This window comes from Nyctereutes procyonoides, unplaced genomic scaffold (assembly GCF_905146905.1).
Source record: "Nyctereutes procyonoides isolate TBG_1078 unplaced genomic scaffold, NYPRO_anot_genome, whole genome shotgun sequence".
NCBI classification, from domain to species: Eukaryota; Metazoa; Chordata; class Mammalia; order Carnivora; family Canidae; genus Nyctereutes; species Nyctereutes procyonoides.
This window is the reverse complement of record NW_026575142.1, coordinates 37,419,568-37,438,588: the sequence shown is the minus strand read 5'-3', so window position 1 is coordinate 37,438,588 and position 19,021 is coordinate 37,419,568. Positions and strand designations below refer to the sequence as shown.

Sequence of the window (19,021 nt, the reverse complement as noted above, 5' to 3'; positions counted from 1 at the left end):
ACCCAGGGATCCCCTTGACAGGATTTTTAAACCTTGAGAACTTTCCTGTGCTGGTACTTTTATCCTTTCCTCTCTCTTTTCCTGTAGTGATAAGTAATAAAATCTTTAAGATTTGCATTTATTGGGCAGCCCAGGTGGCTTATTGGTTTAGCGCTGCCTTCAACCCACAGTGTGATCCTGAAGACCCGGGCTCGAGTCCCACATCGGGCTCCCTGCATGGAGCCTGCTTCTCCCTCTGCCTGTGTCTGTTCCTCTCTCTCTCTCTCTCTCTCTCTCTCTCTCTCTCTCTGTATGTGTGTCTCTCATGAATAAATCTTAAGAAGAAAAAAAAAGATTTGCATTTATCTTTGGTGATAGGAAAACGTGTATAGTGTTTTTTACTTTTAGGCCACAGGGTCTCCCAATGTCCAGTACAGTTAGGGGTGCTCTCCTTTATTAAGTCAGATCCTGCTTTCTCTCACTTTTACAATTCCTTTTCCTTCTCAAAAAGGTGAAGTTACTAAGCAAGGTGGCTCTTCAGACACACATACTCCTCTCTGTCTCAGTTGAGTCTTTAGAGTGAATACAGGGTTGGGAGAATAATCAGAACATCTGTAGGGAAGTTGTAAGAACTCTTGTATAGCTATCCAACATGTGAGAATATGTTTTAGTTCCTTTCATGGATTTGCTGTTTTCTTAGCTTTTATACAGCATTTATTGTGTAGTCTATAAAAAACTAATGAAGGCATTCAAACTTAAAAATTTATTTTGCACTTTTTAAAGTAAACTTAATGTATCTAACACTTAGTATTATGTCGAGCCCTCTGTTAAGCCTTATTCTGTTACTTATTAAATTTTAGAAAGGTCTTTCCAAATTTTTGTCAGATTGATTCTTTGACCTTTTAAAAGAGCTCCAGTGTATCTAGAAACCACTGGGTTCTGGATAACTTAAAGGCTTTACCTCTACCCTCCCATTTTCTGTTGTTATAGAAATATAAGAAGGAAAAATATTTCCTTTCTTTTATTAAGGAGGAAAAAGATTTCAAGCCTAGGTATTTCCCATAATCCGTAAAATAGTGATCTTTTGGAGGTCATGATCTTATTTCAAACATGAAAACTCCAGACACTTCAGAAAACTGTGTACACACAGAAAATTTAATAGGTTTCTTGATTCTGAAGCCCACTCATGGATGCTTTTATTATCCTTCTGTTTAAGACCAGCCTTGAGAAGGACGCTGATTTCAGGTAAAGAAATGCAATATGTCTGGTTTTTAATGTGAGGAATTGGGGAAAAAAAATAGTAATGACTTAGTTACAGTGAATTTACAGCTTGCTCTAAAACATTTAAATTAAAATGTTATTTTGGGTGTTCTAAACAAGAAAATGAAATGCAACTCAGACTTGAATTTTTACAAAACCTTACATAATTTATTTTCAGTAGTGGTGAATTAATTGCTTATCTTTATTTTTTTTTTCTAGAACATCTTCCTAAGCTTCAGCCCAGACCATATTCATGTGCAAGGTACTGATATTTTTTAGCACATAGAATCTTTCTCCCAAAATGTTGTGAATCTTTGGCTTCCAAATCCTTATTCTGAATTCACCTGGTAAAAACTTACCTAATTAGTGGAAGACAGTAGCAGGTGTGGTAAGGAATGAAGGGGACCGGTCCTGGGACTCCTGTTCTGCAGAAGTTCAGAGAGCGTGGAATCTCCAGCGGCAGCCCTGGTCCACAACCACGTTTCTCCACGTAGGGCTGCTGAGTGCCCTGGTCCTCTACCTGCTGCCTTGACTATTGTGCCAGACCATCTCCACTGGACAGCAGAGGTGGGCAGTGCAGAGATGGAAGGTTGTATAAATCTTACAGAGTCCTAAAGTAAAACATGTGATTGGAAATTTTTTTGAATATCACAAAAACGGGGCAAGAGAGGAGGAGCTTTTCAGTAGCAGCAGACTCTTTTCCCTGAAGATTTAGAAGGTAGATTAGAGCCCATGGGAAATATCCATCAATTCAGGAAGAAAGACTTGTGTCTGGCTTGAATGCGTTAGTCCTGATACAGAGTTTAAACCTGACCTGTGTCTCTTCAGCTCAAACCTGTCTCACCCAGGGAAGCTTCATTTCATTTTTAACATTGTGGAGTTTCTGTCTAACACCACCTTGGAGGTTCTGCGGAAGGGCGTGTGCACAGGCTGGCTGGCCATGGTGGTTGCGCCAATTCTTCATCCAAACACACGAGTGTCCCCTGCAGAAGACGGGAAAGCTCCGGCTCCTGAGGTACTGGGAGTGTGCAGTTGGGCATTATTAAAATTATGCGGTTTGCCTCCTTAGAGTCCTTGCTTGGTGATCAGTTGACAACCAAAGATTAATTTTATATCCTTCAGTTTTGGGTATTAGGGTTTTGCCCCATTTCTTCCCTTTTGTTTTAGACGTAGTATAAAATCCAAGTTAGTGCTATAGTATGAAGGCATGATGAGAGGGAAAGCACTTAAAACAGGGAGGATGAAATGTGACTTGATTCTGTGAGCAGACCATGGACAGACAAATTTGTATCTGGACTTAGTGCCATCCTTCATGTTTTGATACTGCACTTGGCAAATCTTACTTAAGGCCACAGCATAAGGAACAATTTAAAGTCCTTCCTTGCCCATAATAAAGATGGTTGAAATTAAAAAAAAAAAATTCAGGCTTTATCTTGAAGTCCTCTGTGGTATTGAAAAAATGAACATGTCATTTGTAGCATTATCTTAGGACTAGTTTGGTTGCTGTAAGTTATTGGAGTTGAAAAGTTCATGCCCTAAGGGGAAGGTAAGACTTCAGTATATACTTGAAAGGGCTCATGGGAAGCTGCTGCTTGAAATTGCCCTTTACCGTGGTATTTTCCCAAGCAGCAGCCTCACACAGGTGCCTGAGAGAGAGAGAGAGAGACCCTCACCCCTCCCTCCACCATATTCCTAGGTCACGATGCATCAACAAAATATTAAGAACCTGAGACGCTGTTCCTTTTCTGAGAAGGAAAGAATATTACAGTACTGACATGAGAGTATTATGTCATTTTATGATCCTATAAAAATGGATAATCTCCAGAAAGTTAAATATATATAACATCACAAACACCCATCATGGATGCCACTCACACATTTCCTCCCTTCTGCCTTTTTCTTTCTCCTTTCTCCATTTTACCAGATCTTTATTATAGACTTTCTAGTATTCAAAGATTAGAAATATAGGAATAAGGATACAATTTAAATTGAATGGTGTTTAGTGCCATATGTATTTTATGAGGACGTGTAGGGAATGTTAATATTCACACAACCCACCCAAATCCAACCCCAACTGGCAGATGGGGCAACTGCTGACAGATATGCCCTGTCCTTGGGAGGCATAGATGCCCTGCCCATCAATGTGTAGTCTGACTGTGTGACCGTATTCTGCTGGAGAGATGTGAGCAGACAGGATATATGCTCCATCTAAGCAGGAGCATTGAACTCACTTATGTGGCTTGCCTCTTTCTCCTCTTTGACTAAGGATGGGATGTTGCAGGTCAGGGATGCTCCTTGGGCGTGGATGCAAGCAGAGGAGGTCTTTGGTGCAGAACTGTAGCCCACCTATAGCATTTAAGGAGAACCAGGGAGAAGTGTTTGGTAATATAAACCGTCTGAGATTTACTGCAGCAAGAGTGGACTAATCCTGCTCTCCTTGCAGTCCCTAGTACACAGGCTATGTGTTCTCATTAGCACACCCCTGTCACACCCAGTGTAAACTATCTGACTTTACTTCACGAGTCTTATCGTTACCAGTCATTTTACAGATAAATGTTTGATTATTGTCTCTTCCTCCACTAGAGCATAAGTCCATGAGGACAGCGATTTTGTTCATTTCTCTATCTGTAGTGGTTGTGTTGAGTACCGTCAATAAGACTGATGAGTGAGTGGGTCAAATGAGACGAGTGTGAGATGAATTACAGTCTTGTTCCAGAACGCAAACCCTCATCTGATACCGCTCTGCCAATTCTTCCTTTACAAGGTCTGGTGTTCATCCTGTTAATGAACAGGTTTTCCTTACATTGAAGATTAAAATGTATACATATAAATGTATACAGTTACACAGAGAATAGATTCCTGCCACTCAGTAGAACTCATGCACTTGGTGAAGTGACACTGGAACTGAAATACATTTAGAAATGGATTCCTTGTATGTACGTATCCCTGGCACATGATTTAGAAGGGAAATCTTTTGAAATTTTAGCAAAAAGATTGTGTTTATCTGTGTATACTATTTATTCTTCTAGTTTTGCACAAACACATAACATTGAACCCAGATTAACAAACACAGCACAGCTCCTCGGCATCCTGGGAGTGACTTCCCTCATTTTTCCTTCAGGTGTCAATTTGCCCCTGAAACTCTCACTCCATCTTGATGTGATCTTCATTGCCCCTTACATGCAAACAGAGAATCTTTTTTTTTTTTTTTTCCCAACAGAGAATCTTAGCTTTAGTTTTCTTGCATTTCTCCGTAATACAGATAATGGGTTGCCTACTAGAAAGCAGACCTTATTCATAGGCCTAGGGAAAGAATTGGATTGTATCTATTCAGTGTTCTACCTTAGAAATATGCCTGTCATTTTTTAACGACCTTTGATTTCGATGGGAAAGAAAAATTTGCAAGACAAACTTGTTTTTTCTCTCAGTAGTGACAGGTGCATTAATGGTTTCAGTAAGATTTAATGCTATTTAATTTCTTCAGCAAAAGTCATCTTGGTTGTATGCCTTTGTCTAGGTTTTCTTTCAGACTTATGAATATTGGTTTAATATTCTAGATATCCATCTGTCCTCGAACAACCAATTTCTTCCATTTACCAAGTGACCCCTCAGCCCCCATCATAATGGTGGGTCCGGGAACTGGCATAGCGCCCTTCATTGGTTTTCTGCAACACAGGTGTGTGCTTTCTTTGACTAATGAGAAAATGTATCCCTTATGATCCTGGGTGGAAATATAATAGCTTTTTTTGTTTCTTCAGTGATTTTTTTGGATATTGGATTTTGGTTGTAAAATTTTTATTTTAAAAAATTATTATTATCAAATGTGTGATAGCATAGCATAATTTGTCACCATGGGAAAAGTAAATGTGATATCTTCCAGAGGTTTTGTTTTGTGTCAGAATTTCCCTTTTTACTGTAGCACTTTATTTTTCTTTTTTTTCCCCCAGCTGCACTATAGTTTATAACATACGTAGTTGGGGACAAATTTCAGGCATACCTTTATGCTGTGATGATGTACATACTGTTCCATCTCTCCCTTAACGAGATAACATTGCTACTAACAGATCCAATTATAGCAAAAGTTTCAGAGTTAAACCCAAACATCAGTAATTTTCAGTAGATTGGTATTACCAGATGCATCTTCAAATCCTATAGAACTATTTGATATAAATTGTACTTCTCTCCCTGCTTGTGAAATAATGAACAATTCTTTGTGTGCTGGTCCCCAGATAGTGGTGTAATATCCTTTGGACAAAGTCTTTTTCTTGTTTTTATTTTGTTTTTAGTTTTTTTCTTTAAAGAAGCATAGAGTAATGGCAGACATACTTGGCGTGTCTCCTTGGCATGTTGTTACAGCAGATCATTCTACCATTTGAAGCCCTGGGCCACGTTTCCATAACATTAATTGAGAGTTAATAGCAACTTTGTGAATAAAATTAATATTTAATGTAGAAATTAGTGTAGTTTTCATACTGTGATATTTGATATTTGAATTACCCTCATAGATGCCATGCAGAGCTTGCAGGTGTCTGTAGTTCACGGATGTGGGTGGTTGTCAGAGTGTCTGCTGGAGGGACTGAGGAGCCCTGTGGGCAGGACTTGCAGTGATGGCGAGTTTGTTGGTGGTATTTCTGATCAAATAGATTGGTTTTATGTATTCTTTGTATCAAACATCTCAACTTTCCACATAGAGAGAAACTCCAAGAACAACATCCAGAGGGACACTTTGGAGCAACGTGGTTGTTTTTTGGCTGTCGACATAAAGATAGGGATTATTTATTCAGGTACTGTACACTTCTAGTATTGTGAGACTCCACAGTGGGTATACAGTCTAATTTCAGAGCTTTTAACTTTAAATGATAAAACCTTTCAGTACACTAACCCATTATACATTAAATTTCAGAGAAGAACTCAGATATTTCCACAAGCGTGGAATCCTAACTCACTTGAAGGTTTCCTTCTCAAGAGATGCTCCTGTTGGGGAAGAAGCAGCCCCAGTGAAGTATGTGCAAGATAACATCCAGCTTCACAGTGAACAGGTGGCAAGGGTCCTTCTTAATGAAAGCGGCTATATTTATGTGTGTGGGTAAGTGACCATCACTCAAATGCCGGGTAGGAGAAGGCTGTTGGTAATATTTGTTAAATGAACTAGGGACTGTTAATAATCTGTTAAGCAGGTTAAGTACAGGAATAGAAATACAAGTTCTAAAATGCTTCTAACATACATTTAGTTGTCATTATCAGGGAAATACAAGTGAAATCAGTTCTTGCATTTCAGAACGCATTGTGCCATATCGAGGAGCCTCTGAAAGTTTTATTTGTTTTATATTTGGTGTTAGGATGCTAATCATTTAACTTGAAGTCTCAGGATTGATTTTCTTGTATCCAAGTATACGTGATTTGTGCAGTTAACCTGGCTCAGGAAAACCATTGTTTTTACTCTGAGAATGTGGATCTAAAGATCCTTTTTTTTTTTTAAAGACATAATTTGTAATGTCAAAGTTGTCAAAAACCAGGAATCATTTTTATGTTCTTTTATATACTTTCTGAGGCAAAATTTGTTATAGAAAGCCAAAATTGCCATAAAAAGAAAAATTGTAGAAACTTACCAACTTGTTTAAATGGAATTCAAAAAAATTATGCTAACTGAAAAGGACTTTCGAGTAAGAAATAGCTCTTTTTAATTTTGATGCATCTCAGGCATTTAAAATACTCTGTACATCACCAAATCAGATGGCTTTTTCTTGTTTTTTGTTTTTAACTGTGATACCAAAGAGGAAATACTGTTATAGGGACATAGAATAGGTATAATAGAAATAAGTTTTATAAAACAGAACTTTTTTTTCTTTTTTTAAGATTTTATTTATTCATGAGAGAGACACAGAGAGAGGCAGGTTCCCTGCAGAGAGCCCGATCCCAGGACACCAGGATCAGGACCTGAGCCAAAGGCAGACACTCAACCACTGAGTTACCCAGATGCCCCAAAACAGAACCTTTTCTATTTATTTCTCATGACACTTTGTGATAACTTCTTACTGTTTTTTGTTTGTTTGTTTGTTTTAAAAAGCTGATTTTGCCTCCTAAGTTGATTTTATGACCTATTAATGGATTTTTTGACTCTTACTTGAGAAACCCTGCTTTATGTTGATAAAGGGCATAGATTCTGGACATTGTGCTGGTTTATATTTTCATTTACCTTTTAAAGAAGTATTTGACCTTCACTTTGTAGAGGGTGGAGCTCTCAACGTTGAAAATGCACTTCCAACTAATAGAGGCAAAATCACTTGTACAAATATGTGAATAACTGGTAAATGAGAACTTGGAGGATATCTTAAGTGTCCAAATTCTTAACATGTTAACCCAGAAATTTCTCTTTTCAATCACTGATGCTTCACTTCTTCCATCTGTCTGCACAGTGGAGTTGGTAGTGTTCATGACAATGGTCAGTGATGGGGGCTCAGAACAAAAAAGACCTCATGGTGTCCTCACCAGGACCAGTCCCTCAGCAGGAGTGACCTTGTCTCTAAGCCCAGGGGACACAAGCTGGGGAGCCTTCTGCTGTCCAGAGGAGACCAGTAGGTTTAGCAGTTAGCAGCACTGTGCTGTGGGGAAAGGGCTGTGGGGATGGAAGCTCTGTTGCAGTGGCTGAGGGGAGAGCATGACGTGGAAGTCAGGGTGACCACCAGAGATACCTTTTTCAAGAAATATTACTATAGGGGTAGAACAAGTTCTGTTGACATTAGTGTCCTGTCCTACGCTTTCACTCATTCAACAGCATTTGGTGCTTCCTGAGTGCTTTGGCACAGTTCAGATGTTGAGAGATGTGAGGTGAAGTGAGACACATTCCCTGCCCATAGACAGCTTACTCTCCCTGGTGGGGAAGCCACATTAGCAGGTGCTCACATAGCGGGTGGTCACCTATAGCAGGTGCACGTCGCGGCCTACAGGGGCACACCGGGGGCCTCCTCGCCCTGTCTTGTAAATGAATAAGCTAAAACATGTCAAAGCACTTCAAACTGAGTCAGGTCCATAGTTGAGTTTTCAGTAATTGTGTCTTGTGTGCACGTGCACACACGTGTGTACACGTGTGTGTTTGTGTGTGTATTTGAAGGCTTATACGTGTAAAAAAACATTGTTGCCCTTGGGAATGCAAGTTCTGCTGTGTGCCAGTAGACTGAAGGGAGGGGATGAGAGAGATGAGCAAGAGCCAGGTTTATAAGGTCCTTAGATGCTTACTGGAGACTCGGCTGTTCCTGGAGCATGGATGCCTCTGAGGGGTTTTCAGCTATGAATGATGTGGTCAGCTTTGCAAATTGGATTCGTCACTGGGTGGAGGCCTGATGGGTGGCGGGCTGGGACACCTGTTGGGACGCTTCCCAGAGAAGTAGAGTGCCAGGGTGGGGGGGAGGGTGGAGTCAGTGGGAATTAGATTTGTGAATTATGAAGGCTTTGGTAAAAATTCTTGTTTCCTAAACATCAATGCTATTATTTTTTCTAGAGATGCTAAGAATATGGCCAAAGATGTCAATGATACCCTTGTGGAAATAATAAGCAAACAGGCTGGAGTTGAAACACTAGAAGCAATGAAAAGATTGGCTACTTTAAAAGAGGAAAAACGATACCTTCAGGATATTTGGTCATAAAATCAGAAAATGAAGGAAGAGAATGATGCTTTTTTGGCTTAAAGTACTAAAAGACAGTTTTACTGAAATGGAGACTTTTAATTTTTAAAATTAAAAACAATTTAACTTTGGAAGAAGTACAGTGGGAGTGGACCACTTACCTTTATAGCAGACTTCCCATGGGTTTTCCATCAGTGCCTCTGTGCTCCCCACACTGCTTTAGCGTGGAGGCCGCCTGCACTGAGGGGCAGCCCTTCTGCACCAGCACCCCCATCCCCACCCACCGTGGCCGCTGCATCCTGGAGAATCACAGGGAGTACGTCTGCATGTCTGTGATGAGGCTTCCCAGCACAGACATGGGCATTAGCTAGCCACGCAGATGGTTAAAGCTTCTGAACTTACTGTTGCCAGTTTTTAAAAATAAGGTAAAAATAATTTATTCTGACATGAACTCTAAAGATTATTCCTATTGTATTAAAATTAACTATGCAAAGTATATCTGATAACTTGTTTATACAGGCAGTCCCTGACTTAGGATTTACACTGAATGTGTATGAAAGCCAAACGCATTCAGTAAGAACTGTAGTTCAGATTTTGAGTGTTTTCCCGGGCTTGTGGCAGATAATAACATACTCTGTCCTGGTGCTGGGCAAGGGCAGCAGTCCCAGTGTCAACAACCTTCTGTACCCACACAACCATCTTATCACTTTCGGTGTGGTATTGAGTAAATTACACGAGATACTATTATGTGACTGTCCACTCATGTAACTGCTGTGAGCACGTTTGAGGCCAAGCTGTGAAGTCCGGGGTATTAAATGTTTTTTGACCTAACAGTGTTTTCAACTTAAAATGGATTTATCCATTATTTCACTACAAGTTAAGGAAGATCTGTATAACTTCATCAAATGCTTATTTATTACCGAAACTATATTTCTGATAAAAAAAAAATCAAAGTAATACTTAGATATTTTTTAAATGATTTAAAAAAATTAAAAAAAAAATGATTTTAGAGATGTGTATTATATTTTAAAATTCTATTATATAGGACTTTTATCACTATTACTTCTTAATATAACAGTTCTAGAATTTAGGGAAATCTGCATTCAGTTTATAGGTGCGAGCAAGTACATAGTTTAGTAAAACACCCCTCCTCTTCCTCTGTGCTCCTTTTAGCATATTTTTAGTTTTTCTACATTGTCTTAACCCCATGATGTCATTCAAATTGTATCCTAGGCTTAAAATGCCTGCTTAAATTAACATTCTTGTATTTTTAAAATTCCTGCTGCATTCTGAATATTTATGTCTCTCCAAACTTATGTGTTCCAATGCTGACCTCCGTTATGATGACAGTAAGAGTGGGGGTCTCAGGAGGTGCTTAGGTCAGGAGGGTGGAGCCCTTGGGAATGGGGTCAGTGCCCTGAAGAGAGGCCCCACCGAGCTCCCTGGCTCCTTCTGCCTGGTGAAGACACAGCATTTGCAGGCTGCAGCCACAAGAGGGCTCTCGCCAGAACCTGACCACATCTGAACCCTGTGCTTGGGCTTCCAGCATCCTGAACTGAGAGAGATAAATCCTTGTTCATGAGCCGCCCAAATGGATGACGACAATTCCCAGTGACAAATCCTCTGAAAATTTGGCAGAACAGAACAATGATCAATTTTTCTAGGCTCTGGTGTATATTGGTTTTTTATTCAGGAGATTGGCATTTGAAAAACATCTTCCTGTCAAAGGTTTCTGGTCATCTTGAAAAATAAACCATGTTAAGACTTGATAAAGCTTTATGGCTGTTTAATCTCTAGTTTGATTTCATATACTTTGTAATGGAAACAAATCTAAAAAGCAGAACGTACCAAGCACATCCAGTTATAGACTTAATTATATATGCATGTGCTGTATCAGCAGAAACAGAAGATGAGAACGTTAAAAAACAATGTGCTTTATTGGTAACTAACAGGATGGAACAAGAATTGGTGTTCACCTACGAAAAACATCTATTAATGTGACCCCAAGCTGACCTGTGAAGAGAAATGGACGTGCCATACAGTGGGCACTGGCACCTGCCCTGAGCCGTCTCGTCTCTATAGCATGCAGGTTTTTTCTCTCAGGCGGAGTTAGTGCCAACTGTCAACCCTGTCAGCCTCACAGTGGATGGCAGTGAAAACAGCGAGAGACAGCTCCTGCAGCCTGTTACCTGTTAGGGAAGCGTGGTGGACTTCTAGGACTCTGTACGTTCCGGGACCTCTGAAGGGAGAGTTCCAGGGACTGTATTGTGTCCCTCTTGCCAGGGGCCAGACACAGTGCTGCTGTAGGGATGAGCCTCAGGCACACCTGGGCGTCACCAGGTAACCTGACCTGTACGTGGGGGTGGGAGCACCCCTGAATACTCTATCTGAACTCCATCATACCTTGAACAACACTAGTTTTATGAATGAGAGACCTTTCTAAACTCAGTCACTCTTAAGCCACTGTTGGACCCGTTGTTTTCAGGAACAATGCTCATCAGCCTTAAGGTAATGAAGAGCTTGCTGTCTGCAATGGGGCCTTTCACTAGAATGTTAACTGCACCCAGAGGGTTCTTTACTTGGCATAACACAACTATCTGTGCCGAAGTATTCTACACTGAATCAGATAAATATGGGAATTTGAACTTGGCAATTAGAAAACTAGATTTTTTTTTTTTTTTTTAATTTATGATAGTCACACACACAGAGAGAGGCAGAGACATAGGCAGAGGGAGAAGCAGGATCCATGCACCGGGAGCCTGATGTGGGATTCGATCCCGGGTTTCCAGGATCGTGCCCTGGGCCAAAGGCAGGCGCCAAACTGCTGCGCCACCCAGGGATCCCTAGAAAACTAGATGTATATGCCACATCCAACAAACTGGCCACCCTCCTTGCTTTCCAGTATACTTGATTGCAGTTGATTATGAACTAGGCCATACAGAAAACAGTTGCATAAAATAAGGCATTGTTCTCTGACCCTAATGGAGTTAAAAATGAACTATACAGAGCAATTCACAAAGCCCGTAATAAAAACACATGCAAATGATCCATGGCATAGAAGGAAATAAAAGTGGATTGCAGAATATTTGGGGCTGACTTCTTTTAGGCTAAATGTACATGTGGGGTAGAGCCCAAACCATTTCACAGGTGCTGAAGAGCCTACTTTGTCAGGTACCGCTCAGTATGGTGGGGATGGCAGTGGGCAAACCATGAAGCCCCTCTGTTCTCAGGAGCTTAAGCGTCTGTATGTTGAGAGATGTATCAGTGAATAAATTGATGTACCAGTGTGTATGTGTGAGAAGGGGGAATAGGCTGTGGTCTGAAGGAGGTCTGCTCTACAGTATTCCAGGGCTGAGGCAGCCTTGGGGTGGTCAGGGACAGTTTCACTGGGAAAGGGAAAACCTGAAAGGGACAAGGGAGCTGATGTGGGAAAGGCAAAAGGAAAATTTCCTTACCACCTACAGCCCATTAATGATGGGTCCTTGAAAACAGGCAGAGCGACCTTCCTTCCCTAGGGACTCAGCTGCCTTGATGTTAATACTTTGCTGAGGGCAAAGGCAATCTTAGCCCAACCCTCAGGATCCTGTAAGTCCACTTTAACATATAAACATTCCTTTGGAAACTTTTCTCTCTCTACCCTCCAAGGTATATGTTGGCAATCATCCAAGCATATGACCCACTGACACACATCTGAAGGGTCTCGTGACTCAGGTTTTATTAGATGGTAATACATGACTTCTTCCTAACAACAGCTAGCCCCCTCAAGGGGAAACCTTGCTTCTAAAATCCTGTAGAGATCTACTCTATCCCATACTGCCTCCCAAGTCTATAATGGGCCACTCCTCATGACCCCAGTGCAGCTCTTTCTGCCCACAGGTCCTGTCCCGGTGCTTTAATAAAACCTTTTTGCACCAAAGACATCTCAATTCTTTCTTGGCCATAGACTTTGAACCCTAATGTCTTTCCTACATCAGAGCCAGCCACCTTGGATTTCGTCAGGTTCAGGGGAACAGGACAAAGGCTCTGAGGGTAGAACAGTGTTTGGTCAATGGGAGGGGGGGGAACGGTGGAAGGAGGTCTGATGGTGCACATATGGAGACCGTCATAGCTTATAGCGTTTACCAAGTGCCTGGAGAGCCATTTTTTTGGAGGACCCGCAAGATCTAGCTTTACACTCCTGAGGGCTTACTCTGTTGTGGGTGAGCCAGAAATCAGAGCCACAAAACCTCTTAGAGAGCTGACAATGTACAAAGGGTCAGATCATCAGATCAGTCTCACAAGAGTCAGAAATCTTAACCAGTATCTACGTTTACTTAAGTCATGTGTGCAGGTAATTTAAGACACAGATAATGCCTGGAGAAACCCAGGACTGCCTCCACCACTCCTCATTCTTCCCCCAGTACTTAAGCCCTGGCTGAGATTTAACATATGCCTATGTTACATAGGGGGGCATCACTTACACAAGAGGAGCTAGTTAGATCAGGGAATGGCTTCATTTTACATGACAAAAATCACAGTTACTGGAACATTTCCTGGAAAGCTGAATTTCATAAATCTTCCTATCCTGGGTTTATTTACAGAGCATGTGCTGAACAAACCAAGTACCCCCTGTCCAAAGTATTCAGTAGTTGTATTAAGGGTATGAAACAATCCAAGTAAAAGAAAGAATGTTAAGCAAACCCATCCATATGCTGTTGAGAAGATCCAAGACATACTTTAAGTTCGAAAGTTTGGGAAAGGACATGCCATGCACACAAGAAAGCAGATGCACTTAACATAAACAGGAAACGTAAAGAAATACTAGTAGAAATATTTTCATGGTGACTAGAGCTAATAAGGAAGACCTGAAAACCCTATGTATGCACTAACATAGCTCCAAAATACATACATTTGTCAGAAAAGCTAAAAGGACAAGCCAAATCTAAAATTCCGATTGGAAAATGTAATACAACATTCTTAGCAGAAAGAACAAGCAGACAAAACAGTAAACATTTAGAAGACTTTTAGCAACAAAACCAATGGGATTGATAGACATACAGAGCATCCTGACACCAGCCCCTTCAGTACAGGGCTCTGTAAACAGTTCTAGTTTACACTAAGTGTCTGCCAGAGTAGATCAACTTTCAAAAAGGTGGAGACCATATGACAGGTTTTCTAAGAATCCAAAGTCAGTACCTAAATGAAACTAGAAGCTCCCCCCGCCAATATTTAAAAAATAAGCAACATACAAAATAACCCATGAGTCATAGAAAAATCACAAAGGAAATTAGAAAATATTTTGAAGAAGAAAAAAAGGGACGTACCAAAATTTGATGTATGCGGCTTCGTCGCTGCTCCCTGGGTCTCCATGCATGGATCTAAATTCTTTTTTAAAAAAGCTTAAAAGTCAATGATTTAAGCTCATATGTTGGGAAGTTAGAATATAGCCAGTCAATGAAACACCAAGAGTATGGAAGGATATATTGAAGGTGAGAGAAGAATGGAATAATTTTTTTTTAAATGTGCAGTGGAAGAAATCAGAAAGCCGCAGGAATTGTTCAAAATTTTCCCAGCTTTACTGAGGTATAATAAACAAATAAAATTGTATGTATTTAAAATGTACAGTGTGATGATTTGATATACATATATTCTGTGAAGTGATTATCACAATCAGGTTAACACATTTATCACCTCACATGGTTACCATCTGTGTGTGTGAGATGAGAATACTTGATTTCCTCTTAGCAACCTTCAGATACATACTACCGATGTTATCATCTGTCGTCGCCATACAGCACATGAGATTCTCCAGACCTTATTTATCTTGTAACTGGAGACTTTATTTTTAGAGATTGGTTGATTGATTGATTGATTTGACAGAGTGAGAGAGAGAGAGAGAGAGAGAGAACACAAGCAGGTGGAGAGGCAGGGTGAGGGAGAAACCGGCTCCTTACTGAGCACAGAGCCCATTGTGGGGCTGGGTCACAGGACCCTGGGATCGTGACCTGAGCCAAAAGCAAATGCTTCACGGACTGAGACACCCAGGTACCCGGTAACTGGAGACTTTTAACCTTTGACCAGTGTCTCCCATTTCATCACCCTCCAGCCCCTCCCTGGCAACCACCATTCTACTCTCTATTTCTATGGCTCTGACCCTTTGAGTTTTTTTTTTTTTAAGGCTCCTTGTATAAGAGAGATCATACATTATTTGTCTTTCTCTCTCTCTGGCTTATTTTACTTTATGTTCATTCATGTCATTGCAAATGGCAGAATTTCCTTCTTTCTCATGGCTGAATAGTATTCCATTGTATACATTGGTAAAGATAAACTGAGGCATGGTGAAAAATTTTAAGATTTTATTTGAACAAAAATCAATTCAAATGGAACAGCATCAAAACAGAAGCTGTTAGGACCACTCCCCTGGCAGGAACTAGGAGAAGGACTTTTCTAGAAAAGAGAGGGAAGCAAAGTGAGGAAATTCTTTGGTTGACTATGGTGTAAGTGGTGGAATTATTTGGGATAGCCTAGTTGACTATTTGTGATTGTGATTGTCTGCCCTTAGATTTTCATTTTTTCTTCATTTTTTTAAAAATTTAGATTTTCATTTCTTAACCCTGATGCACTATGGCAATTCTCCTAAAGACTTTAGCCTTGATTCCTTTTCTTAGAAAACCCCTGACAAACCACTGATCTTTTCAATACCTATAATTTTGCCTTTTCCAGACTGAGATATGATTAGAACGATACAACAGGTGGATTTTTGGGTAAGTCTACTTTCATTTATCAAAATGTCTTGGGATCCCTGGGTAGCGCAGCGGTTTGGCGCCTGCCTTTGGGCCAGGGTGCGATCCTGGAGACCCGGGATCGAATCCCACGTCGGGCTCTGGGTGCATGGAGCCTGCTTCTCCCTCTGCCTGTGTCTCTGCCTCTCTCTCTCTCTCTCTCTCTCTCTCTCTGTGTGTGTGTGTGACTATCATAAATAAATAAAAATTTAAAAAATAATAATAATTTTAAAAAAAGAAAAAAATGTCTTTAAGATTCCTCCATGTGGTTGTATGAATTGGTATCAGGTTTCTTTTTATCACCAAGCAGTATTCTGTTGTATGAATATATGGCTGCTTACTCATTCACCTATCAAAGGGAGTCTTCTGTGTAGACATAAGATTTCAATTCACTTGGATAAACACATAGGAGTGGGATTTCGGGGTCAAATACTAAGTTTTTATTTTCCTTTTTTCTTTTTCAAAAAAAGTAACTTCTAGGAAACTGCCAAACTGTCTTCCCAAGTGGCTGTCTCATTTTCCATTCCCACCAGTGATGAGTGAAAGTTCCTGCATTTATTTTGAGAGCAAATTTGTAGGAGTTCAGCATTGTTAGAGCTTGCTTTGGGTTCACTCCATGCCTCCAGCCTCAGAATTATATATTGCTGCATTTAAGCAGGAAATACAAAACTTAACGTGGTAGCAATAGATACTATGAACACAAAGAAACAGAACTTGAGTTCCTTCAGTTCTGTTATTGTGTGACCCCTTGAAGTTTTCTTTCCTGGTGGCTTTTTTAACATTTGGAAAACAATAATTTATTCCTTTCCATCTCTTTTTGTAGGTGAAAAATGCTCTAAAATAGAAGTCGAACCATGAAAAGGCTCTCCCTGCTGAAATGATATGCTCATTATGAAGCTCTGCATGGAGCAAAGGCAAATATTGAAAAGTCTACCTAAACCTTTGAAGTGCATTGCAATCTGAACATCAGCGCGGCCACCAGAGGTGCTTCTTAGATTTTTGTTCTCTGCTGTACGCAATGTTTTCTCTGAGCCATCTTTTCTTTTCTGATGTGAAATTTTAAATCAAGTAAATCAGTAAAAAATATTTACAAACATCCCGAACCAACACTAAAAATCATATAGTAAACTCAAGCTTTAAAATCACTTCTTGAAGATCAGTACATAGACGCAATGGAGAAAGCCATTAACTCTGAAACCATAAAGTAGAAGCAAATGGAAATTTACACAGAAAAAAAAATCAAATTTCAAGGCAGAATGTCAGGGGAAAGGACAAAAGATACTGTCTTCGTGTTGCCAGAAGGAACAGCAGGGCTTGTTTGAATGGTTTTTATTAATTTCACCAAGAACTGGACACTTCTCCAAAAGCCATGGCTTAAATATTCTCAATGTTTGTTAACATTCAGTCATGTTCTCAGATTCCTTTGGATGTCTTTTCCTTCACAGAAGTTGATCGTGAAGTTTCTGGGGCAGATATCTTCAGGAAAATACTTCAGCTGCAGAGACATTTGAAGCCTTTAGACTCAATCCTGAAAAACAAAGATACCAACTCTATTTCAACTTCTGGAATTTATTGTGAAATGTGATTTTCAGAAATCTCTGACGAGCCCATGCTTGTATGTAAGACTTTTCCTAACAATTCTTAAATCTGTTTGCTCATGTGAAAAAAAATTCGTAATTAAAATTAAGAAGTATTTTTTGATTAGCTAGGGGTGAAGAAATCGGGCAAATCTTGTTCTATGTCACATTGAACATGAATGTGCTAAGACGTTAATTTTGACAAATATGCCAAAATTAAGAGTCAAAATTAGACACTGCAATGTAATTCATTCAGGTATTAGACCAATATGTAGCTTTAAGTTCCCCTTGTTTTTCAAGAAAATGTATTAGTGGCTTAACTGGCACAATTATATACACATAGATCAAGTTCAATAAAAGGGAATTTTTACTGTGTTTCCTTCCTGCCATTATTATCATTATGTATTTCATTAACAGAATTACTGCTGGAAATGATGTAGGAGGTGATGCTAAACGGTGATCTGCTTGGGGTATGAAATGTACTCAGTAGGTCACTGCTGGTCCCAACCATGGCTTCAGAAAGAGCAAGCGGTGTGGGTCATAATAATATATAACACAGCCTCCTGAGGAAAGAGCTTTCTATCATGTGGGAGGAAGAATTTCTTTAAAAAAAAATGAAAGAAAAATAAAGCGTAAAAATGTTACCATATTCTGCACATGCTTTGTTTTCATTACTGTGTTAAAATACAGACCTTGGAATATACAGAAAGAGCATCTAACTCATGACTGTTCTTTCTTTCGTTTCTGTCATTGACAAAAAGTGCACTTTTTTCATTGTTTAGCATCTGACATTGCCTGAAGAATGACACATGGCTGGGTGTGAGGTTGCTGAGGTGGCATTTTAAGTCTGTTGTTGTATGTGAGTCAGAAAATGAAGGGGAACTTGGTCAGGATGGCTTCATTCCCTTTGACTTGCTGCGTGGCCACGTGGGTCGCCCACGTGGGAGCCATCTGCCAGCCACGAAAACCGAGGGGGAAGATAGGACTGCTCACGGTCACGGTCACATCTGCCTTTTCCTGAGCCCCTGCCACGCGTGGCCAGGGAGAGCTGGCGCCTGCTTGGGGGACTCAACATACGAAGGTCCGTGGTGACTAGGGTGATCACCACTCCCGACCTCTATCCAATTAGAGCAAAGCAGTTAGCCCAGAATCTTTTTGTTTTTAAGTCACATCAAACTGAAGAGAAAATGCACAATGTTACTTCTGTGTATATTAAATTACACTCTGATGTCTGAACCTTTCTTCAATTTTCAGAAACATGGAACCAAAGCTGATCTTTGTCGTAAATATTAGACTAGAAGCCAAGCCACAAACGCAATCCTCCTTTTCCAACAGCGGATGACAAACGTGGGTTTAAAAGGTCCGGCTACTTTGGGTGTCTTATGTCTTCCAGTTCAACTCACCACACCATCCACGCCTTTGGTATGGGTTTTCTGAAACAGACAACAAACCAACCAACTACACACCAAAAAAACCCCAGGGCACTCCTTCACTCTGGCCATGCAAGACAAGACCCAACTGCCCAGAATCTCTTTAGTGGTTACTGATGTGTATAAAGTGAATGGTGGAGATAGAGTGACACTTCTAATTCTTTTTCTCTGAACAGGATCTTGACAGCATTTTGAGCTGGAGGCTCTAGAGAAACAGGCAGGGGAAGCCGAATGGTACACCCACCTCTCTTGGTCTCCATTCTCATGACCAGGAACTCTGACTGGCAGCCTGGGGACGAAACTCTGTCACGTTGTCTAGCTTTGAGAACATTTAAACATCCATACTAATAGTGGCCACTGGGGAGAAGTTTTAACCTCAGTTAGAATTAGGA

The 19,021-nt window shown here is 40.3% G+C and overlaps 1 protein-coding gene across 4 annotated transcripts in view; it reads left to right on the top strand.

Annotated features, from left to right (window-relative positions):
- Positions 1-17,827, top strand: part of MTRR (5-methyltetrahydrofolate-homocysteine methyltransferase reductase) — a 39,404-nt gene extending 21,577 nt beyond the window's left edge. The window contains exons 10-17 of one of the 4 annotated variants that reach the window (XR_008662162.1): positions 1,459-1,501; positions 2,068-2,254; positions 4,797-4,915; positions 5,931-6,023; positions 6,143-6,325; positions 8,738-9,286; positions 16,446-16,606; positions 17,068-17,821. Coding sequence is in view for 2 of the 4 variants with exons in the window: in XM_055308076.1 (XP_055164051.1) it covers positions 1,459-1,501; positions 2,068-2,254; positions 4,797-4,915; positions 5,931-6,023; positions 6,143-6,325; positions 8,738-8,882 (770 nt within the window). In the remaining 2 variants the exon portion in view is untranslated. Of the gene's footprint in view, positions 1-1,458; positions 1,502-2,067; positions 2,255-4,796; positions 4,916-5,930; positions 6,024-6,142; positions 6,326-8,737; positions 10,635-16,445 lie in introns of those variants that run through there. The other 3 variants (XR_008662161.1, XM_055308078.1, XM_055308076.1) reach the window with 3 other exon arrangements.
- Positions 17,828-19,021: the final 1,194 nt, after the last annotated feature.